The sequence below is a fragment of the Camelina sativa genome, chromosome 17 (genome assembly GCF_030686135.1).
Source record: "Camelina sativa cultivar CO46 ecotype springtype chromosome 17, ASM3068613v1".
NCBI lineage: Eukaryota > Viridiplantae > Streptophyta > Magnoliopsida > Brassicales > Brassicaceae > Camelina > Camelina sativa.
Window position 1 is genome coordinate 19,710,296 of NC_141896.1, and position 24,378 is coordinate 19,734,673.

The 24,378-nt window shown below is 43.7% G+C and overlaps 2 protein-coding genes across 2 annotated transcripts; one reads left to right on the forward strand and one right to left on the reverse strand.

The window, feature by feature from the left end:
- Positions 1–858: 858 nt before the first annotated feature.
- LOC104759513 (putative LRR receptor-like serine/threonine-protein kinase At1g29720) lies at positions 859–23,870 on the reverse strand. Its single transcript, XM_087496268.1, has 16 exons — positions 23,682–23,870; positions 23,388–23,565; positions 3,967–4,038; positions 3,694–3,891; positions 3,499–3,570; positions 3,151–3,222; positions 2,985–3,056; positions 2,849–2,911; positions 2,687–2,758; positions 2,306–2,365; positions 2,152–2,220; positions 1,986–2,033; positions 1,860–1,901; positions 1,687–1,730; positions 1,086–1,477; positions 859–966 (listed from the first exon to the last, which is right to left on the reverse strand). The coding sequence occupies exons 1-16, from the start codon at positions 23,782–23,784 to the stop codon at positions 940–942; spliced, it is 1,584 nt and encodes a 527-aa protein (XP_087352394.1). The 5' UTR covers positions 23,785–23,870; the 3' UTR covers positions 859–939.
- Positions 5,200–10,066, forward strand: LOC147924065 (uncharacterized). The gene has a single exon (XM_087496267.1). The coding sequence runs from the start codon at positions 7,608–7,610 to the stop codon at positions 10,023–10,025; it is 2,418 nt and encodes an 805-aa protein (XP_087352393.1). The 5' UTR covers positions 5,200–7,607; the 3' UTR covers positions 10,026–10,066.
- Positions 23,871–24,378: the final 508 nt, after the last annotated feature.

Genomic DNA, 24,378 nt, shown 5'->3' on the forward strand with positions numbered 1-24,378 from the left:
TACTTGGCTGTCACAAGACCTGAATTGTCATACTCTGTTCATACGCTAGCACAGTTCATGCAGTCTCCACGCCATGATCATTGGGATGCTGCGGTAAGGGTGGTTCGTTTCTTAAAGTCTAATCCTGGTCAAGGCATTTTGCTTTCAAAAACCTCAAATTTGCAGCTTAATGGTTGGTGTAATAGTGACTGGGCTGCATGTCCTCTCACTCGGCGCTCTCTCACAGGCTATTTTGTGCAGCTTGGTGATACACCTATATCATGGAAAACAAAGAAACAACCCACTGTCAGTCGCTCCTCGGCGGAAGCGGAATATCGAGCCATAGCGTTTCTCACTCAAGAACTCATTTGGCTTAAACGGGTTTTGTTCGATCTTGGCGTTTCTCATAATCAGCCAATGCGCATATTCTCGGATAGTAAATCTGCCATTGCTCTCAGCGTTAATCCGGTTCAACACGAGCGGACCAAACATATAGAAGTTGATTGTCACTATATTCGGGATGCCATTCTAGCTGGTATTATTGCCACCACTCATGTTTCTTCTCAACAACAACTCGCAGACATTCTTACTAAGGCATTGGGGCAGAAAGAACTTCAGTTTTTTCTTGGCAAGTTGGGCATTCTTGATGTACATGCTCCAACTTGAGAGAGGCTGTTGAAGATGTTGCTACTTTATATTACTTAAGTACATCGATTAGAGTTTAGTCAATGGGTTTATTCAATATTTATTTGCCCCATTTTAGTCTTTTCCTTTGTAAGCTCTTTTAATTAGGTTTCATCTTCTTCTTGTATAAGTACTGGCTTTTATCGCCTGAATAAGATTAAGACAACAAAACACAATCTCTGCTTCTTGTCTAAGTTTTATCACATATGATCCGTCACACTGACATTCATACTTTTCACAACAGGCTTCAGAGTATCGTTAGCCTCCTCTTTGATGTTAAAGTCTTTCAAAAACCAATACATCCTAACAAGTGAGATAATATAAAATAATGTGACTTCCAATTCCATGCACCTTAATTATTTTCAAATATGATTACGAAAAGTGCAATTCCCTTATATATTCAGTATATGTTTGCGTTTTACCTGAACATAGACATCAAATATACGCCTACCGAGATGAGTGTATACTTCTTTGTCTAAAAACTGAAGCTCCATAAAATGGAGTTTCACATCATAGGCTCCATTTGCCAAGCAAAACGCATAATAAACGAGAGAGAGAGCAGATCGACGTGCAGTCTTATAAAGATCATGAGGATAATCTCCAGATAGTGTTGAAGTATTTGAAATGGAGTACACATCATCATCACTTCCATCATCGGTAAAGTCACCAGTGTTACTAACTCCCCAGTTTTCGAAGTGCTGATTTGATGCAGCGGTGGTTTGACGACTGTTATCAGTTTGATAAGTTGTTTTACCAAAGGAGTTTCTAATAGTTACATTTTCTCCACCACAATTTATATGTAGGGATCGCTGATCTACAATCCATAATAAGTATCACCATCAGTAGTAAAAATAATAATGCATGTTGCACTTATCCATAGTGCAACAGTAAACTCTTATAGCCATATGTTGCACTTCATGTAAAAAGTTTTTTTTCTAATAAATATTACATTTTAATCAAAAAAAATAATCAATGCATGTTAGAGAGATATAAGTCAGAACGGCTAGCTCAGTACAAACTTACATTTGTTGCATTGGATTGGAGCCGCGCATGGAAAAAGCCCAGTTCTGTATGAAAAGGCGCTCAAAATAATTAAGCATCTCAAAATACTATTTAATTATTGCCAAATACGAAAGTAAGATATTGTTAAGCTTGATTTGTTCTTGTAGCAACATAGACCAGAAGAGTGTACTTACAAATTGTTCTTCAAATATGAACTCCGGTATTTGTTAATGTTACTGATCATTCAACAGAAAGTGAGAGCATAAATAAATGTATAGAAAACACTATCACTTCTACCATAATTTCATGCACGTATGTACCTCTCCTGGCAGTTAGACGACCATGAGAAATTGTTATAAGAGAGATCGCTGCGAAGATTCACCAAAAATAGAAAAACCGACAAGAAGATTAGTTGACATATGCATGGAAGAATAATTCTCAAGCCATACATACAAAACAAGATGTTTAAGGCATGAAGAAACGTACATATAAGATTTGCTGTTGGGTAAAGCACCAGAGTCAACGTTTCCAGAAAGCAAATTGCCAGTCAAATAGCTAAAAGAAGATGTTAAACGGTAAATAATTTATACAGAGTAATTCTGTAGTACGTGTGTTCACATTAAAAGATGATAGCACTTACGTATTTTTTGGAACCTTTTGTAGTTGAATTTCACCAGTCAATTTGTTAAACGATAAATCACTGCAGCAAACCACGTATAATAATAATATATGAATTTCTTTTGATAGAAACGTTATCTTTCTCTATTGATGCCACATACAAAAAAGTACTAAACTCATAAAATGGGGGCCCAAACCAATGTTGTATGTACACAGTACACTATACAGTATACACACTTCTCACCAACAAAAAATATATACTATACACATAACACACTTAGTCCTGCGCAAAACTATTCCGCAAGTAAACTTAAACAAGCATTTTTTTTTAATACAAAAAAGCTAGTTTTGATATATGTTTCAAAGTTACAAACACTTTTAAAATGTAATCAACGAAACTTACAGAGTCTGTAGAGTTGTCATATCCCATATGTAAGGAGGAATTGGACCAGACAAATTCACATTCCTCAAAATCCTGTAACGGAGGAGTTTAAGTTTAACATCGTCAGATGAAATCAAGCCTTAAGACGAGACACATAAAGCTTCATAGGTAAAAAAAACATACAGATGTTTGAGTTTGTTAGATAGTTTTGGAAACGAGTTTATCCCAGTTGTATCACTAATGCTCCTGCATATTGCTCGAAACGTCAGTCTAGTTGTAATTTTCGTTTTAGTAATCTATATTGAAAATAGTTCATTACAGTTCAGTAAGATTTTCTAGGCGGGCCACTGCATCAGGAATAGGTCCTTTCAGGCCACTTGCGTATATATCTCTGTAAGTCATAACCGACGAAACATGTTAGAAAGACACAGAAACACAAACTATATAAGAGACTAATTAGAATTAGTGATGATGGACAATCTTACAGCCTTTGAAGCCGAGACCAGTTGCCGATATATTCTGGGATGGTGCCAGTAAAGTTATTGTCACATATCCTACTGCATAATGAAAACAAACAAAACTAGTTAATAGCTTTGTTAAACTTATCTTCTAGACTATCTCTTCACATCCTTAAGTAAAGCCTTTCGCAAATGTCAAATCAATTCACACTACTAAGAAACAAACCATACCTAACGTGAGGAACACTCTCAAAGCAAAAATCCTAATCAACATGTATTCATGTGTTAATCATCTTCAAGTCTAATTAATTAAGAAGAGCATTTCCAGTTAAAAAGGCAAAAACTTTTTCATAGCTAAGTAGAGCAACAACTTACAATTTCTCAAGGTTAACTAGTTTAGCGAAAGATGTAGGAAGGCTTCCTGTAAATTGATTGGACGCAAGTTCCCTGAAAACCCCAGTTTCAGAAAGATAAGAAGTAAAACTAGAGACTAATATTGTTTTACTAAAGATAAAAAAACTAGAGATTAATATTGTTTACCAAAAATGGTTAAAAGGCAAAAGCTCTTACAATCCTTTTAGGTTGGTTAAGTAACCAAGCTCCTCAGGAATTGGACCAGAGAACTGGTTTGCTTCCATCCCTCTGAACATTTTAAATATTATAATGTTATTAAGGGGGTAATATTTTGAGACGTACAGGAATGTCAGATTCTTGAAGTTTTGTAACCCAATTGGTAATTGCCCAGACAAACGATTTGCACAAAGCGAGCTGTGAGAAAAATCAATTTTACTCGCAGATCATGAGAATGAAGCAGCGGAGAGAGAATAGAGAGAGCTAGCTAACATATAAGTGAGGTATCGCATTGAAGCCCACTCCATTGGGATTGTGCCCGAAAGGTAGTTTCGACACAAGTCTCTGCAAAGTGCAAACAAGAGCAAATGCTTTAACTAAGAAACAAAAAAAAAGAGAGCAAATCCTGACCATTTTATTTTGTATAAATAAAATAATATATTCGTTTACTATTATTCAAAGTGGTATAAAAAAATTTAAATGTTACTTTACGTTATTGTAATATTTTAAAAACATGATACTGTATATGTATTTAAAATTCATGAAAGACGATATTTAATTTTAATTACTAAAAAGTTTTAAGATGGGCTTGGGTGAATATAAGAAAATTTTTATGATTTTTTGTAAAGTATCATAAAACTAGAATATGATCCGTGCTAGACCACATGTTGAAATTCTTTTTGTTTATTTTATTTCAGATAAATTGAATCATAAAAAGATGAGATATGAATTATAATAATAAGTAACAAATTAATATGATATGTTAGATATCAAAATATTTTATTTAATGAATAATTTAAGTCAACCGATCGATAATCAAGTTAAAATATTTTAGTTAGATATCAATCGATTGTCAAGTTAACCTATAAATGATGATTATACAAATGATACATAACTTAAATCCATTTTAATTATTAAAGTCTTAATTTTATAACCAACTAATGACTCATATATTTATTATATAGTCTACCAAAAAATGCTTTTGATATATATTTTTAAGTATTATATTTTTATAACCAACTAATGACCCAAATCTAATTTTAATAGTATACTTTTAATATAAAATATTTGGTATATTTTATTTTATTTCTTTGATCGCCTAACAGTATATATGGTTATGTTTAATAGAGAAATATTTTGTTAAAGATTTGTTTTAATTATTTTATTTGTCTACATATATATATATATATATATATTTTTAAGTTGTATTATTCTTTAGAATATCTTATTTAAGCTTATTCATTACTAGTAATTAATAATAATGCAGGTAAAGTAATTATTTTAATTTCTAAATCTTGGTAAGACTAACGAAACCAACCCATATAACTTATTTTGTAACCAACTAATGAATCAAATAATAACTATAACTTTATAACGTATATAACTTATTATATTGTCTACCAAAAAGAAGTTATGTACTTGCGAAACATAAATAGAAGATTTTTACTTTATAACTAAAACTATAAAATTTTAGATATTTGTGTATATATTGGTGAACAATTTTTTTTTTTTTTTAGATATTTGCATATTTTAACGAATGAAATCTTATAACTATTCATTGACACACTAATTTACTTTTGCTAAGTCATAATACTAATTACGATGCATAGCATTATTTTACTCATGCTACGTCATAAACTAACCACAATGCAATGCATAACATACTTTTTTACTCAATGCTAAGTCATAAACTAACATAATATCACAAAAAGTATAGTGTACCTTAGTCAATCCACGTGAAAATATATTTTATTTATGTTAGTAAGAGTATGTAAATATATAATTTTTTGTCTTATGTATAAAGTACAACGTAGTGATATGATACAATAACTAAATGTTTTATTAAAATTTACTGGATAAATATAATTAAGAAAACAGTATGTCTATTTTCTGCAGCTCTTAAAAATAGCTAAAGCTGGTGTAATATTGAAACTGCAATTTTTAATATTTTTTTGCCGTTGAAAATGATAAAGGCCAACCAAGCACAACATCATATTGGATATCTCAGTTTGCAGTGAAGAGACAAATATTAATGTAGCGCGAAGGTACCTCCGATATATATATATTTTTTATATACAGATTATCAAGTCCACGTTTGGGTTTGCATTTACACGTTATTACTGTCACAATTTAAAAAAAAAAAAAAGCTCAGATAGTTTCTATTTTCTAAAATCAGACATACGTTTCCATTCAATTATTTCAGATAATTTCTATTTTGTTTGTTACTTTTTCCATTCCACTTCCATTTCGTTTTTGCGTTTGCTGTTTATAATTTCTGCAAGCTGGAATTGTCAACTATTGGATATCTCAGGGATCTATGGAACAAGCATCGGCCGAACTTTCTTTTTTTATCTGAAATTAGACAGTCTTTTTCTATTTTGGAACCTTTTGTTGGTCATTTCGGTTATTCTTTTTTAAAAACGGTTGAACCTGTTGGTTGTAGTGGCGGATTAGCCTTATTTTATAATAATACTTATGATGCTTCTATTTTATTTGAGTCCAATAGGTTAATTGATGTAGAACTCACTTATAAAGGACAAATCATTTATTTTTCTTTTGTTTATGGTGATCCGGTTCCAAAAAACCGAGATTTGGTTTGGGAACGCTTAACGCGAATTAGCTTATCCCGCGACTCCCCTTGGTTCCTTATTGGTGATTTTAATGAGTTAAAAGGTAATCATGAAAAGCGGGGTGGGAAACTGCGTCATGCATCCTCCTTTGTTGGCTTTAACACCATGATTCGCCATTGTGGGCTATTAGAGTTCCCCGCGATTGGGGATAGTTTATCTTGGCGTGGCTGGCGGGATAAGAAACCAATCCGTTGCCGTCTTGATCGGGCATTGGCCAACGAAAAGTTACATGATACCTTTAGTAATGCCTTCACAGAATATTTACCTATGGTAGCCTCCGACCATAAACCGGTTTTAGCACTTCTTGAGGATAAAGCTAGGAAAGGGAGAAGTTGGTTTCGGTTTGACCGACGATGGCTCGATAAAGAGGGTTTATTTGGTGCCATCTCAGAAGGTTGGGATGCTGGGGTAGCAATTCCGATGGGCAATTTCATGGATAAGATTATTAAATGTCGTCAAGCGATATCCAAGTGGCGGAAAGCACAGGTCCCTTATGGTCGGGAAACGATTGAAGATGTAAAGAATCAGTTGGCCAAGGCCCAATCAGATGATTCGGTCTCGGTTGAGACCATATCGGAACTAAATTGGAAACTTCGAGAGGCTTATCGTGACGAAGAAATCTATTGGTACCAAAAAAGCAGGAGTCGTTAGATGCGATTTGGGGATCAAAATACTGGCTATTTTCATGCCCAGACAAAACAAAGACGGGCTAAGAACCGTATTGTGGGTCTTCATGATGAGTCCGGAAATTGGGTTACAGAAGATTCGAAGGTCCAGGACATAGCTGTTTCCTATTTCCTGGATCTGTTCACATCTTCCAACCCTTCAGATTTCGAGGAAATTCTAGGTGAAGTGGGTCCGTCTATCACGGGCGAAATAAATGATTCCCTGACCCGACCAGCTACAGAACAGGAAATCAAAGAGGTTTTATTTATGATGCACCCTGATAAAGCTCCCGGACCGGATGGTATGACGGCCCTGTTTTATCAACGTGCATGGGATACAGTTAGACCGGATCTAACGCTTTTGGTTAATTCATTCTTCCAGGATGGTGTTTTTGACAAAAGATTAAATATGACAAATATTTGCCTTATTCCCAAAGTGGATAAACCGACTCGGATGACTGAATGGAGACCCATCAGTCTTTGTAATGTTGGATATAAGATTATCTCAAAGATAATATGTTAGCGGCTGCGATCTTTCCTGCCGACTCTGATTTCCGAGACACAATCGGCTTTCGTAGAGGGGCGTCTGATCACAGACAATATTTTGATAGCTCAAGAGATGTTCCATGGTCTTCGTACTAACCCTTCTTGCAAGGGTAAGTTTATGGCCATTAAAACAGACATGAGTAAGGCTTACGATAGGGTCGAATGGTCCTTTATCGAACATCTGTTACGTAAATTTGGCTTCTGTGAAAAATGGATTTCTTGGGTTATGTGGTGCGTGACATCTGTCCAATATAAAGTTTTAATAAATGGTCAACCACATGGGGCCATACTCCCGTCTAGAGGACTTAGACAAGGAGACCCTTTGTCACCTTACCTATTTATCCTATGTACAGAAGTCCTTATTGCTAATCTCCGCAAGGCGGAGCGGTCCAAGCTCATTACGGGCATTAAGGTGTCGACTGCTTGTCCTGCGGTCTCTCACTTGCTATTTGCAGACGATAGTCTTTTTTTCTGTCGCGCTACGAAAGAGCAATGCGAGGCTGTCCTAGGTATCCTTCGACAGTATGAACGGGCTTCTGGACAGCAAATAAACTTTCAAAAGTCTTCGGTTCAATTTGGGCATACTGTTGATGCAGACTTAAGAGAGGAACTAAAAGGAGTACTGGGGATCACGAATTTGGGTGGTATGAGCTCTTACCTGGGCATTCCCGAAAGCTTAGGAGGCTCAAAAACCAAGGTTTTTTCATTTGTCCAAGACCGATTACAAAAACGGACAGGTGGATGGCCTGCCCGATTGCTGTCAAGAGGAGGAAAAGAGGTAATGATTAAATCGGTAGCAATTGCTGTCCCTACATTTGTCATGTCATGCTTCCGTCTCCCAAAGACGGTCACACGAAAACTCACTAGTGCGGTTTCTAATTTCTGGTGGAGTGCGTCCGGGGATACACGGGGTTTACACTGGATTGCCTGGGATAAGTTATGTGTTGATAAGATCGACGGAGGTTTGGGTTTTCGTTGTTTGGATGATTTTAATACCGCTCTGTTAGCTAAACAACTTTGGCGGCTGATCTCAGCTCCAGACGCATTATTCGCTAAGGTTTTTAAAGGAAGGTACTATAGGCACTCCAACCCTTTGGATCCAATTAAATCCTACTCGCCATCTTATGGATGGCGGAGTATGGTATCTGCTCGCTCTCTGGTAAACAAAGGACTTATTAAACGAGTAGGATCTGGAGATTCCATTTCAGTATGGTCAGATCCCTGGATCCCTGCTCAACCCCCGAGACCAGCATTGCGTTCGGGATCGCCCATAGATCCCACGCTTAGAGTTGAAACCCTTATTGACAGGAGCTCTCGTTCCTGGAACCTGGCTTTACTTTCGGCCTCTTTCAAGCCGGAGGACGTTGCCATTATTTCTGCTTTACCTATTGGTAAACCAGATTCTCCGGATATGTTGGGTTGGCATTTGACAAAGACTGGTTTATACACAGTGAAATCTGGATATAATGCTTTGCGCCAGAACCAGGTGGCCTCTGCACCTGCTTTTGGCCCAAACATTATCCCTTTACAGGCCTTTGTCTGGAAGATTCGGTGCCCACCAAAAATTCGTCATTTTTTATGGCAAGCAATTACGGGCTGTATAGCAACAACGGCTAATTTGAGGCGGCGTGGTATGACCTGTGATCCTGAATGTGGCCGGTGCGGTTGTCCTGAGGAAACGATTAATCATGCCCTATTTTTATGCCCACCGGCTTGGCAGGTGTGGGCTCTGTCCTCCTTCCCGACATCTCCAGACCTTTTTCCCACAGAATCTATCTATACAAACATGGACTATCTATTTTGGAGATCCCAACGGAATCCTTCAGCTGATATCTTCCCATGGATTCTTTGGTATATTTGGAAGGCCAGAAATGATAAGATTTTTAACAATCTGGATTCCAATCCGCTAGCAATTTTACAGTTAGCAGAGGAGGAAGCAAAACTTTGGTCTTCGGCCCAAGCGGATACAGTAGAACTGCCTCACCAGATTGGGCCTCACCCCAACACTGGTCCTATAGTTTCTGGGCTGCTTTCAGCCAACAAATATGGGAGTTGCTTCCGTTGCTTTGTGGACGGATCTTGGAAGGTGACTGATCAGTATACAGGCCGAGGATGGTATTGCATTTCTCCTGAGGGGGAATCTCCCACTATGGGTGCATCTAACCTTCGCCGCAGCTTGTCACCTCTCCACGCAGAAGTGGAAGCCTTAATCTGGGCAATGCGTTGCATGATCGGTGCGGATAATGAGAATGTTGTTTTTCTCACAGACTGTTCTGATTTGGTGAAGATGGTGTCTTCGCCGTCTGAGTGGCCTGCTTTCAAGACATATTTGGACGAGATTGAGGCGGACAAGGAGGAGTTCTTATCCTTTTCACTAGTCCAAGTTCCCCGAACGCAGAATGGTAATGCTGACAAGCTGGCACGGCGTGCTAGAACCGAGTCACATCAAGTTACCTTTGTAAACTTTTTCCCTACCAATTGGCTCTTTTGAGCTGATCTTGTATCTTGCTGTCAAAAAAAAAAAAAAAAAAAAAAAAATTTCTGCAATTAATATAGCTGTTTTTTTTTTCCTTTTTGAAAAAGAAGCCCTTTGTTTTCTTAACATGTATTGTAACCATGTCTTGCAAGTTGCAAATTGAAAAACATCGAATTAACTAATCATATAGATCTGAACTTACATTCTCCGGAGATATCGAAGCTTTACTAACTGAGGTGGAAGTTTTCCAGGAAGACTCATGGTCTTCAGATATGTAGAAACTGAGGTTTCTCACAATGAATTTGTTTAGAGGGGAAACAAATTCGATAAAAATCTCTTGAAGGATTTAGATCAAAGTATGCAAGAAAAGAGGAAATGAAATCTCTTGAGAAACAAGTTAGGTTTTGCTCAAGAACAAAGAAGAATTTAGGGTTTTGTATTAATGATTCGATGATCTTACAATGAGAGGATTGCCCTCTATTTATAGGTATTCAAATATCTACTGAATATATTCGAGGATATACTGAATATATTAACTTTCCTAATTACAGGCGAACTGATTAGGAAAGTCCTTCCTTTCTTGCTAGGTCAGCCGCAGGGCGAGTTGAAGTGCCGGTTTGTCACCTCGTCCATGGGCTTCTCGGTGTTACTGGGCCTTCAGAGACAAAGTCCAAACCTAGGTCGAGCTCTCGGTTTAGATAACCGGTTCCTTTAACGGGTTTAGATCAGTATGTTGGGAGTGCTAATTCCCGCACCAACAATTAGTCCCCCTCAGTTCGGTACATTCAGAAGTTAATCCGAATGACCGGACTTTAAGAGAGAATATTCGATTTGATCCGTAAAGAGATCCGAATCTAAACACTCCGGAATCGTCGCGCCGCTTCGCCCTCCTCTAGTCGGGTGACACGTGTCCGATACGTCACGTCTGTCAATTCGGAAGCTGAAGCGTCGCGTAGGTTATGGTAGGCAATTATGACCCCGCGTAGGGTTGCCACCCGCTCCCGTCTATAAATACTTAGTATCCGCCGAATGTTTTCACTTTTCGCCGCTTCGTCAAAAAGGTAATCACTTCGTTCTCACTCTCTTCGCTTTTAATTACTTTGTTATTCGCCAATTTTTCCACACTCTTCGGCGATCTGCGTTGTTATTCACCTCGACCATGGTTTCCTCATCGGCTACCACAAGTGAACCATTGATCCGCAAAGGCTCCAGCAGGGAACCTCTGAACGTTGTCAGGTCGGTCCGAGGCGATATGCCGAATAGACCAGAAGAAGCCGAATGCTCCTCAAGGCGCAGATCCAACGAGATCCCAATCCCCTCTTTGATTGACGAAGATGATCGCGAAGATCACGGAAATGCTACGCCAATTTCTGATCTCCCACCTGACAACCTGGGCGATGAAAGGGTCCGACTTGCGCCTGATAACGTCATGATCAATGACCTCTCACCTCTTCGAGACCACCGAGGTGACATCGGGGGCGAGGAAACGACCAGTACTACTAAGTCGGTTGGCGACCTGTTGAATTCGTGTGGCCTGTCCAATTCTGGTGTTCACATTATTATTCCCGGAGAGCACCAACGTCCGTGGAGTCTGCCTCTCGGGTATATTTGCCTGTACGAGGGATTTTTTTCCCAATGCCGGTTATTCTTCCCTCTTCCTAATTTGCTTACCCAATACGCCCATCGCCGCAAGATTCCGATATGTCAACTCACCCCAGGAAGTATCTGCAACTTCGTCGCCGCCCTCACACTCGCGGCTGAAGCTGGGGTGTTTCTCGAGGTCGAATGCTTCGAGCAGTTGACAAACTTCAAGAATAGCCAAGGTAGCAAATTATGGATGGTTAATGCGAAGCCAGCTCATAACTTCCTTCCGGGGGAAAAAGTCAGTAACTTCAAGAAGCTGAGAGCTCGCTACTTCTTCGTCCGAGTTGACGGCCGTTCTTTCGAAAATCCGAAATGCGGTCGCCGAAGAGTATGGAACGATTCGCCGGGTATCATCTTGCTCCTTATTCTGTTAAATCGGACAATATCATGCTGACCTGATTTTGTATTTTCATATGTTTTGCAGTTCGCCCTTATTCAGCTCGGAGATTATCTTCCAGATTCGAACGCATCAAGAACGCTCTCCTCAGTGTAGCAGACCGCAGCTGGACTCAAATCTCACGACGCCGCGTAGAAGCAGCGATGGGTAAAGCAAGAACGCAGTTCGCCAGTTTTGCAAGCTCACTGGGTCAAACTTCCGAGGTCCCGCCAACCACAATTGTCGCGGCCGAGATGCTCTGATCCATGGATCGAAACGACGAACCGTCCCTCAACCCTGAGCCAGAGCAGACGGAGAATGAATTCATCGACATTGAGAACGAGGACGAGCTCCCGGCTGCTGACGAAGAAGATGAAAACGTGGTTCCCAATGACTCATCTCTTCCTCCACCGACTGAACCGATCGTCGAAGTGCAGATTGCCATTGAACCAGATAGCGGTTCAAAGAAGAAGAAGTCCAAGAAGGACAAAAACAAAGAGAAGGGTAAAGGAAAAGCCTCCGCCCAAGGAACAGGTCGGAAACGCTCTGCGGAAGAGGCCGACCTTGAATCCTACGACCGCTTCCGAGTTCATCGCACCGCTGGTTGAACTGACCAATTTTGCTACGACTATTTTGGGGAAACACCTCTTGTGTGCAACAAAGAAGCTGCTGCAGAGTTGTGCAGGCAACTTACGGTATCATCGGTCATGCTACCGCCGGTCGATAAGCTCGAATTCAGGGACCAGTACGTTCTGGCCCCCCAATCTGCCCTTCAGGTTCGAATCTCATCGCCTCCTTTATTATTATTTTTTGAACTGCAAAATTTGATTCTCATTCTATCTTGTCTTGGAGTGCAGACCGCCGCCTATATGTCATCGCTTACTCTTATGTACGATAGGCGTGTCAAATCGATGACCTCGGCAGAGGCCGAATTCGAGAAGATAAAGGAGTGTTTGGAGAACCTCCAAGAAGCAGATATAACAAAGAACGAGAGGATCAAGGAGCTGACAGGTCTTCTTGCGAACAAAGAACAGGATTGCAAAAACCTGGAAAACAGGGTCGCCGAGCTCGAATCGCAGGAACAAATTCTGGGAGAAGAGAAAAACGAGCTGAAAAGGCAGTTCGACGATCTTGGGCAAAATTCGAGTCAGAGACCAGACGACTTCGCCTAGATCGCTAAGCCAAGGTCGAGGGTACCACGAAGAAAGCGCGCCGTCTTGACAAGGTAAAGGACTATCTGCGTGACCAGGAGATGGCTCGTCCGAAAGAAGATGTTCTCAACCAGGCGAACGGATTCGGGCAGGTTATGGACTATCTGCTGAAGAACGGTGCATCCATCCCGGACAATCTTGTTGCCGAGATCAAGGAAAAGCGGGAGGTCGCCCAGACTGAAGTGGAAGCGCTAGATCTCGTAGAATTCGAGGAAGGCGATCTCGACATGTCTCCAGATCAGCTCGGCTTCGGACTACTTCAATCCGGGGATGCGGCTCCAGACTCCGTTCCACATCCGTATGGCTCTAATGTCGGACTTTTCTAGGCCGGACTGCCCGAAAATGTCCCCTAGGAGCATTTCCTGTTTTTCCCTTTTTTTTTTTTTTTATATTGTCCTGTTTAAGATCCTGTGACATTTTTGCCTATTCTGCGGCCGACTTCTACTTTTTGGAAATTTCCCTTTGGTGCTTTGCATGGAATATTGCCGCTTTTTATTTATCCTCCAGCGAAAATGGTAATTTGCCAATATCAAAATTGGAAATGTTTCGTCCAGAATTAGTATAAATATGATCGCTTCATGTTTGATTTTACCGTAACTCCGACGAGACAATCCAAAAATGCCGAGCTCTGTTGGCAGTACTGCGTCCTTGGTCGATGTTAAGAGCGACGTCCCGACGTTCTCGAACTCGGAATCCATTGAACGAGGGATGCCGTTTTATCCGCATATCCGAGCTCCCTGGATGTTAATGTTTCGTGTTAGTCCGGAGAAGAGGCTGGAACTATAGACCTTTTTCTCCCACATCGAAGAACGCCATTCCGAGTACCGCGAGCGATTAGCTGCAACAGAGCAATCGCGAGACGAACTGCTTTTCAAACTTAAGCGCCTTGAATCTCACCCAAGGTTCTGGATCGAGAATGGTCTGGACAGGGTGGCGGACATGCCGCAGTGCTTGATCGATTACTGCAACGAGTGCTACCAGTCGAAGAACTCGACTCCCAACAAACCAAGTTTTTCTTTGAGCGGTGAGTTCATGCCTTCCAGGGTGAAGACGTTTTACGTGAGTAATCGCGCCAACAATATTGAGGCTGCTGCTGCTCATGCCTTCGTTCGCCTGGTAATAAACCCTAGCTTTGTCCGTGCGAAGTTATTATAGCAACTATTCATTGACCGATGACCTTGTGCGTAGATCGAATCCGTGCATCGTGAACAATGCCACAAGCTGTTTTACCACCGCATGAAGAAGAATGAAATCGATGATCGTCTAGCGGCACTGGATGCCAAGATCAGCTCCTTAAGGGCGAAGAGAGGAAAAGCCGTTGCCCGTATGGACGAGGCCGAGCTGAAGATCAGGGCATTGGAGTCGCATCCTGCTGATTGGGAGAAAACGAGACTTCAACTCCTATGGCCCATGCCAAAGCGTCTTAAAGCTGACACCAGGAAGATTGCCGCCGGACTTGATCTTGACGGATGACATACTTTGGCGATCTGAGCCTTTATACGTAGTTTCTTAATTTCCTGTCGAATTTATCCTGTTCAGATAATTCAGCCTTGCAATAAAACTTTTTTTTTTTTGTTTTCATTGGAAATTCAAACGAGGCGAGACGTCTCTCGGCTTACGCTGAATGACCCTTTGTGGGGGTAGTTTACCCCAAACGTAAATATATTTTGTGAACTTGGGGCGAGGTATGATGCCTCGGCTTACTCTCTGTGCCCCATTTCGGAAAACGGAAAGCGAAATTTATAACTCTGGGTCCGGCTTACATTCGTCCGATCTGGGACTTACGAAACAATTCAAAAGAATTCTCTGAGTTCGGTTTTATCTCTCGTCAAGGAGTTTATCGATGACAATTCTGAAAGAATTCTCTGGGCCCGATGCGTCTCGCATTGGAGACTTAGAATCGAAACAATTCCAACGGAATTCTCTGGGTCGGATTAATCTCCCGCTGGAGAGTAGGTCGAGCACTTGGCCGAGATGTCGAGTAGTTCGATTCCGAACTGGGTAGACGTAGACGATTCCGAACTGGGTAGACGATTCCGAACTGGGTAGACAATTCCAACGGAATTTTTTTTTTTTTTTTTTTTTTTTTTTGGTCATTCCCGAGGCGTAACCACTGCATTAAATACAGACGCGGTTTCACAATGCAAATTAATTGGTGGGAGAGTCTCGGGACGCAGCGCGCATCTTCCCACGATTTGATTGGTGCGAGATTTTCGGGGCGCAGCATTTATCTCCCCCTTTCCCCCCTATAAACAGGGGAAGAGAAGGTTTGCTGAGCATCCCCCATCCAAACTTCAGAAAGATCAACGATCTGCATGGTTAAGGCGAGCTCGAGAGCTGACTGCTGCCGGGGTCAGTGGATTCGACCCGGAAGCTTCGAATATTGCCCTTCCCATAGAAGAGGCGATTTCGCCTCCATCCCACGAACTCGCCGTGGGGACTGAGGAGGATCCTTTGCAAAGGGAGATTCGCGTCTACCGAGCTCGTTGTCAGCGGATGAGTTCGTATATCAAGGCGTTTCGTCTGAAACGCGATCTCGTCTGCCAGCTCTGCCGTTTGGAAGTAACCATCGCGGTTCTCGACGAGCTCATCGCTGGAGGCTTCTACCTGGCGAGCTGGCGCATGACCCGGCTACTCACCGATCGTGATCGATGTGAGGGGGAGGTCGTCAGGACCTTGTTTCCCGACCTGCCGGAGGGCGATTATGAGCCGCTGGGCGAATTGGAGAATCTGCATGTTGCGGAAATTCCGATCTACAGGGACCGAATAGAGAGGTTACGCCAGTACATACTCCACTTGGAGGCCACGGATCGTTATTTTCGGGAGAGTCACACCGTGGAGGGTCCATGCACGTTCCTGGAGGAAATGGCGGACAGGGGGGCAGAAATGCCCGCGGGTCGGCTAGAAGGGCTGAGGCGGGAGTGTCAACACTGGCGAGCATATCTGGAAGGTGTAGCTGTCGAGGAGCCGTTGGAGTCTGACCTTTCGAGCTCTGCGCCTGTGAATCGCCGAGGAGGTTGAGATCACAGGAGGGAGGTCATACTTCACATCTGCTTCCCGAGACTAGAGACCTACCGCAGCATTAGACCGTCCTCTTTTTATTGCTTGTAGTTCCTTCTTCTTGTTTTATGCTTTATCTTTCTTAGGCGATATGCCGATGTCGAACACTCTTTGTATGTGGCGAAATGGCAGAAATGAAATGGAATAATAAGTTCTTTTAGGAAAAAAGGAATCTTACTATTTTTCTAGCTGTGCCCTCGAAATTTCGTGAAAGAAACCGAGGGCTGCCTACGTACCCGAGATCCGGGATCAAGCCAGTCGTAGTCCGCAGTGTACATACTCTCACAACCGAATTTTTAAGCAAATGGTCTAATAATAGTAACGTTTGAGGTGAGCCGCATTCCAAGAATTTTTGATTTGCTTACCCTCCATGGTCAGGAGCTCGTACACTCCTGGGCGAACTACTTTGGAGATGAGATACGGTCCTTCCCAGCGAGCGCCGAGCTTGCCAGCATTGATCTCCTTTGTATTCTCGTACACTTCACGTAATACCAGGTCGCCCTTGTTAAACCTGCGCTGGCGAACGGTTTTGTTATAGTATTTGGATGCGGCATTTTGGTAATTTTGGATACGGACGAGAGCTTGATCGCGCAGTTCCTCGGCGAAGTCAATGTTATCTAGCATCATGCTGTCGTTGACCAGCATAGCGCGGCGCAATGTAGGCACTCCTGCCTCGGCTGGAGCCAGAGCTTCGATGCCGTATGCTAACGCAAATGGGGATAGCCCCGTGGCTCTGCGAGGGGTAGTCCGGTAGGACCAAAGCACGCCGTCGAGTTGATCTGCCCACGCTCCTTTCTTGAGTCCGAGACGTTTTTTCAGCCCGTCAATGATGGTTTTGTTGGTCGCCTCGGCTTGGCCGTTTCCCTGAGGATATCGAGGGGTCGAAGTGCTCAAGCGTATCCCCCATTTGCCTAAGAAGCGTCTGGTGATCATTGAGGTGAACTGTGTCCCGTTATCGGTGACGATTTCGTAAGGGAGCCCATGGCGACAGATAATGTTTTTCCAGATGAAGTTGGTGACGTCCAGCGACTGTATCTTGTTGAATGACTCTGCTTCCACCCATTTGGTGAAATAATCGGTCAGGACCAAGAGGAACTTCTTTGACCTCGATGGGGGTAGTGGGCCGACGAGATCCATCGCCCAACGCATAAAGGGGTACGGCGCAGTAACGGTGTTTAGCAGCTCGGGAGGTACATGTTTCATCTGTCCGTGGTGTTGGCAAGGCTCGCATTTCGCCGAAAATGTCTCACAATCGGCGATCATGGTTGGCCAATAGTGACGATCCTTCTTGATTTTCAGTGCGAGTGCGCGCCCTCCAGAGTGGTTTCCGCCATCACCTTCGTGGACCTCCATCATTATCCGTTCTGCTTCTTCCCGATCGATGCAGGTGAGAAGGATTCCGGACGAACTGCGTCGGAAGAGGCTGCCCCCCATCATGGCGTAGTGCGCGCACCGAGCCTTTAGACGGCGAGCTTGCCAGCGATCCTCTGGGACCTTGCCATCCTTGATGTATTTCTTTATTTCGAGCTGCCAATCGTCTGGTGGTTGTATCACTTCCACGGGCTCCTGAATGGGTGGGTCGACTTCCATTGGGTCCGCGGCGTTACTGATGGCGTATGCCATTTCGGAGTGGTCGATGCTAGGAGCCTCAATACATTCGATCGGGATCGTCCGTCGTAGACTTGGGTCGGAACAATTTGCCAGGGCGGCGAGAGCGTCTGCTGACGCATTTTCGCTCCTCGGGACTTTGATTAACTCGAACGAGGCGAACTGTGCAGAGAGAGTCCGGAGTAACTGGCGATATGCCTCCATGCGCCCGTTTTTAGCACCGTACTCCCCATTAAACTGGCTAACCACTAGCTGGGAGTCGGAGAACACTCGGATGCTAGTTACTCCCAAACCTTGAGCTAGTCGCAGTCCAGCGAGGACGGCTTCGTACTCAGACTCGTTATTCGATGCCTTGAAGCCGAGTTTTATAGCTTGCTCGAGGACTTCACCTGTTGGAGATCGGAGTATAATTCCGATGCCAGATCCTTGGTTGGAAGAGGAGCCGTCGGTAAACAAAGTCCAGGGTTCTTCCTTTGGTACGGTCTCTTCGAGGTCAGGAGATAGCTCGGTGATAAAGTCCGCTAGGACTTGTGACTTCAAGCTCGGGTGGGAACAATATTCGATATCGTACTCGCTTAGCTCGGTTAACACGACAATGGAGTGCGATTGGAAGTAAGGTCGTAGCTTCCAATCGACGACGATCAAGGCGAGAGCGAGTTTCTCCAAGGTTGGATAGCGTGTTTCCGCGTCGTTGAGAGCCTTGCTTGTGTAAAATATTGGTCGCTGATCACCGCGGTCATCCCGGACTAGCACTCCGCTTACCGCCGAGCTGGAGACGGAGATGTAGAGGTATAGTGTTTCTACCTCCTCAGGCTTTACGAGCACCGGCTGATTGGTCAGGTACTGCTTGAGCTGTCCGAAGGCAGCCTCACAGGCGTCGTCCCAATGAAAGTCTTTATTGCCCCGGAGGAGTTGATAAAATGGGAGACACTTGTCTGTTGATCGGGCAATGAAACGGTTTAGCGCGGCAACTCGACCTGTTAAGTGCTGTACCTCTCGTTTGTTGGTTGGTGATGGGAGTCCCAGCACCGCTTCGATCTGTTTCGGGTTCGCCTCTATTCCGCGTTCTGTGATGATATATCCCAAGAATTCCCCCGAGGTAACCCCGAAAGTGCACTTGGTGGGATTTAACTTCATCTGGAATCGGTCTAGAATGTCGAAGCACTCGGTGAGGTGCTGAACGTGTTGGTCTGCTATAAGGGATTTTACCAGCATGTCGTCAATGTAGACTTCCATCGTTTTCCCTAACAGGTCGGCGAACATTGTGTTGACCAGGCGTTGGTAGGTCGCCCCTGCGTTTTTCAGACCGAATGGCATCACCTTGTAGCAATAGGTTCCTCTATCCGTGATGAATGCGGTTTTCTCGCGATCGGCTGGGTTCATTGCGATCTGGTTATATCCGGAGAACGCGTCCATGAACGAGAGGAGTTGGTTGCCTGCCGTGGCCTCCACGAGCCGGTCGATATGAGGCAACAGGAAGCAGTCCTTGGGATATGCCTTATTGAGGTCGGTGAAGTCAACGCAGACTCGCCATTTGCCGTTCTTTTTCTTGACCACCACCGGATTGGCCAGCCAGTCGGGGTATTGTATCTCCATTATCTGATCGGCCTTCAAAAGTCGCTCGACTTCGTCCTGCACCGCTTTCGCTCGATCGGCACCGAGACGTTGCCGTTTCTGCCGAACTGGTTTGAAGGTGGGATCGATATTCAGTTTATGGCATGTGACCGCCGGATCGATGCCTACCATATCTTTAGTGGACCAGGCGAACGTCGAGGATCGCGATTTCAGAAATGCCACCAGCTCGGTCTCGAATCTTTCATCGAGCTCAGCCCCGATTCCGACAGTCCGGGAGGGGTCTACTTCGTCGATGTTGACTTGTACGATCCGGCATCCTGTGGTCTTCAGCCGATCTCGCTCTGGTTTGTGAGGATCCACTGTGTGATCCTCACCCTGTAATTGCTATGCGTCGTCCTTCCGTCTTTGCTTTTTCTTGAGGACGGAGCAGGTCCTAGCCATCTTCTGGTCGCCATACAACGTGTAAATTCCTGCAGCCATTGGGAATTTCAGGCAAAGATGGTAGGTGGAAGGAACTGCTTGCATAGAGTAGATCCAAGGTGAACCCAAGATGGCGTTGTAGATTGGTGGGGCGTCTATGACCACGAACTTGGTCTTACGTGCTATGCCACCGGCTTGGACTTGTAGTTTCACGTCGCCCATCGATGTTTTGGCGACGCCGTCGTACCCGGTCAGCCTTCTCCCCCCTGGTTTGATTTGTTCTAGCGTGACGCCCATTTTCTCCAGTGTTTGCGAGAACAGGACGTTAACCGTGCTACCAGTATCCACTAAGACGCGTTCTACGTCAAATTCGCCCATTCTGACTTCCACCACTAGGGGGTCGTTATGAGGGTGGTGGATCCCCTTGGCGTCTTCCGCGGTGAACGCGATGGGGTCCGAGCTCAGCGCTTCGTCTTTGGAAATCGCTTGGACGTTAAAGACCTGACGCGCTCGCTTTTTCAGGGCTCGTGCAGAGTCCGGGCATTCATCGGTCTGGCCGATGATCATAGATATACGACCCCGAGGTGTCGCTTGATCGCTTTGCTGTCCTTTTTGACGCTTGGACGGTGTCTGGGGGACTTCCACTGTCCCTGTTAGCGATGCCTGCTGCTCGGTGGGGGGTGGCTGTTGCGGAGTATCTGGTGCGTTGTTGGATTGGTTGGCGCCCTTCTGACCTCGGCCGGGGTTGGATCGCCCGAACCTTCCTCCTCGACCTCTGCCACCGCGGCCGCCGCGAGAAACTTTTGGTTGGTAGACAGCTTTGATTTCACCGTACAGGTACTTCTCGTATAAATAGTTGGACAGGTGCTTACACTCGGCTGTTGAATGGCCGCCGAACATATGAAAATCGCAGTACAGCTCCTCTTGTGCATCGGGAGAAGTGGTGTTCTGTCCTTCGTCCTCGGATATCGCGTTGACTACTCCGCGCTTGGGGTCCCTCTGGTCGTGATGCTTCCGAGGTTCCTGATAGGTATCCCGATTTTTTTCTTTGGCCACGGCCGGGCGAGGAGGAGGGAGCTTGTTAGCTCGCTTCTCCTCGTCTTCCTCCACATAAGCGAAGCGAGATCCTCGGTGAAGGGCTTCGTCCAGGTCAGTGGCTTCCCTGATATTGAGATCTACGTGCAGTCGGGATCCGGGAATGAGTCCTTTCTTGAAAGCAGCGATTGCGACGTCCTCAGCGACCGTTATGGTGGCGTATTTTTCCTTGAATCTGGTGAGGTACTTTCGCAGGGGTTCGTCGGGCTCTTGGACTACTTCCCATAGTTCGGCGCTGGAAGCGTTGCGTTCTATGAACACCCGATAATTTCGCAGGAAGGCTGTCGATAGTTGTTCGAAACAGTCGATAGTGCCCGGAGGGATATGGGAGAACCATATTAGAGCGTTCTCGATCAGACTGTCGACGAACAGTTGGCACTGGCCAGCGTCCTTCTGCTCCTCGGTAAACCTAGCTTTTGCGATAGTAGCCATGAACGAGGTCAAGTGCTGCATTGGATCCTTCGTTCCATCGTAAGTTGGAACCCTTATCTTTACGTTCGGGACATATGTTCTCAAGATGCGCTGGGTGAATGGAGATCGCTGCGTGGCCTCGAACATTCTGTCGATCTCAGGTGCCGAGCTTACAGCTCGGTGGAGGAGGGACCCCATAGCTTTGATCCTGAGGTCCATTTCCTCCAGCTCGGGGCAGGAAGGTGTGGCCGGATTTCTCTGGGAGGACTGCCTAGCTGAGGCTGCGTCCCTGATGCTAGTACGGATGGTACGGGCTGGTTCGGGAATCGGAAAGTCGAAGACGACGGGTCGTTGAACAGGCGGCAGTTTAGAGGATCGTTCCTCCGAACCTCCTGTGACGGTGCCTCGTTCTGTTGACGTGGCGGGGGTGCGCTGTGACCCATCGCATCCAGCCGTTGATTTGTTGCGGAGATAGCCTGGAAGAGGTCCCTGGATACCGTTCCGAACACGTGACGGAGGTCGTCCATTGTGACGAACTGGGATGGTTGGGCGACTTGCGCAGGCGACCTCAGTCCATCGACGGTTCCATTGACTGGTGGCACCTCGTCGGCCTCCTGATCCCCCTGGCGGGGTATCTCAACTTCCTCCACCCCGTCGGCAAGTGCCGCGGACTCATCTGCTGGGTTGGCCGAAGTTCGGCGAATACCCGTCCGCACGTAGACGCGCGTGGTGGGTGCGGCGGCAGGTGGATCCGCGGCGACGTCCTGAGAGTTGGTCTCTCGGCTGGTTGGGTCGTTTTGTCGTGGGGCAGTTCCGTTGGCACCGTTGTTGAGGGTTGAAGACATGGTGTTGGCTCTTGCTTTTGATGAGATCTAGAAGAGAAGTGTTTTGTAGAACTTAGGGCCCCTCCTTCTAGCGCCAATTGTAGAAACTGAGGTTTCTCACAATGAATTTGTTTAGAGGGGAAACAAATTCGATAACAATCTCTTGAAGGATTTAGATCAAAGTAAGCAAGAAAAGAGGAAATGAAATATCTTGAGAAACAAGTTAGGTTTTGCTCAAGAACAAAGAAGAATTTAAGGTTTTGTATTAATGATTCGATGATCTTACAATGAGAGGATTGCCCTCTATTTATAGGTATTCAAAGATCTACTTAATATATTCGAGGATATACTGAATATATTAACTTTCCTAATTACAGGCGAACTGGTTCCTTTAACGGGTTTAGATCGGTATGTTGGGGGTGCTAATTCCCGCACCAACAGGTCAGCAGGATTCCGGAGTGTTTAGATTCGGATCTCTTTACGGATCAAATCGAATATTCTCTCTTAAAGTTCGGTCATTCGAATTAACTTCTGAATGTACCGAACTGAGGGGGGACTAATTGTTGGTGCGGGAATTAGCACCCCCAACATACCGATATAAACCCGTTAAAGGAACCGGTTATCTAAACCGAGAGCTCGACCTAGGTTTGGACTTTGTCTCTGAAGGCCCAGTAACACCGAGAAGCCCATGGACGAGGTGACAAACCGGCACTTCAACTCGCCCTGCGGCTGACCTAGCAAGAAAGGAAGGACTTTCCTAATCAGTTCGCCTGTAATTAGGAAAGTTAATATATTCAGTATATCCTCGAATATATTCAGTAGATCTTTGAATACCTATAAATAGAGGGCAATCCTCTCATTGTAAGATCATCGAATCATTAATACAAAACCCTAAATTCTTCTTTGTTCTTGAGCAAAACCTAACTTGTTTCTCAAGAGATTTCATTTCCTCTTTTCTTGCTTACTTTGATCTAAATCCTTCAAGAGATTGTTATCGAATTTGTTTCCCCTCTAAACAAATTTATTGTGAGAAACCTCAGTTTCTACAAGATCTCTGTTTTTATAAATTTTTTTTTAATTATGCAGAAAAAAGTATATTAAGATAGAAGAGAAGAAAGGCTAAACGAAGAAAAGAATAAAGAATAATACTCACATTTCTGTAATATGACATGTGGCGTTGTTACAATCACAAACAATGGTGTTGTTCATCTCCGGAACAAACTCAAATTCTGGTATGGTCATCAGTTTTCCTTTAGAACAAGGGTATCCATTGCTTAGGTTCAACCGTCTCGTGATTCCAAGTGTAATAGCTATCTCCTTTAGAGCATTCACTACATTAATATAACAACAAATAAATCGATTGTATATACAAATTATTTATATATACTGATTATGAATTTTGACTATGTTTTGTAAGAATTTTCCAAAATGACGATTCTTCTTATACATTCATCTGGAGGAAGAGCTTGCGAAGAGGCCACTGTTATATTTGTGAGGGAACTTGTGATGATGGTGAAGAACAGAAGAAAACTTGAGAAGGCGATCGACATATCTCGGTAGAAACTGTATATATTAGTACTGATTTTTTTGTATGTGTATTTGTTTATTAGTTAATGAAAAAGTTATCATCAACAAGCCAAAAAACAGTTACTTATATAACATCAATTATTTATTAGCTAGGGACCTCATGGGTCGGTGACTAGAGAGAGTAGAGATATATATTGACGAAAAGTCGAAAAGAAATGTTAATGTCGAGTAGATAGGAGTGAATAGTGATGTTCATAAATAATTGATGTTTCTTTTTTGAAAACGAGGAATGATATTGATGTTTCTTGTTTTGTATGTGTTACTTTCCAAATTAATTTTAAATCTACGTCGAAAAGCAAATGGTAAACACATAATCACATGCATTCACATGATGTCCCCAACCTATTCACATCACTACGTACACATTACCCCATCTTATACAGCACTACAAAGATAAAGCATTTATTAAAGTGATGTCCAAAAAAAATAAAAGAAGAAAGCATTTAAAGTGTGTTCCCAGGACGAAGATTCAAAGTAAACGCGGTGAAGATTCAAAGTCGACTTTGTTAGAACTATAAGGGAATTTTTGGATCTCAATTTGCTTTATCCGTGTTAAT

What these genes read in the sequence shown, in the direction of transcription:
- LOC147924065 (XM_087496267.1), top strand. Translation starts at nt 7,608, where the DNA reads ATGTTCCATGGTCTTCGTACTAACCCTTCTTGCAAGGGTAAGTTTATG.
- LOC104759513 (XM_087496268.1), bottom strand. Translation starts at nt 23,784, where the DNA reads ATGTCGATCGCCTTCTCAAGTTTTCTTCTGTTCTTCACCATCATCACA. An exon ending in TTAACCAACCTAAAAGGATT is followed by an intron (nt 3,571 to 3,693) that starts GTAAGAGCTTTT and finishes TGGGGTTTTCAG; the next exon opens with GGAACTTGCGTCCAATCAAT. An exon ending in ATGACAACTCTACAGACTCT is followed by an intron (nt 2,366 to 2,686) that starts GTAAGTTTCGTT and finishes GGTTTGCTGCAG; the next exon opens with TGATTTATCGTTTAACAAAT.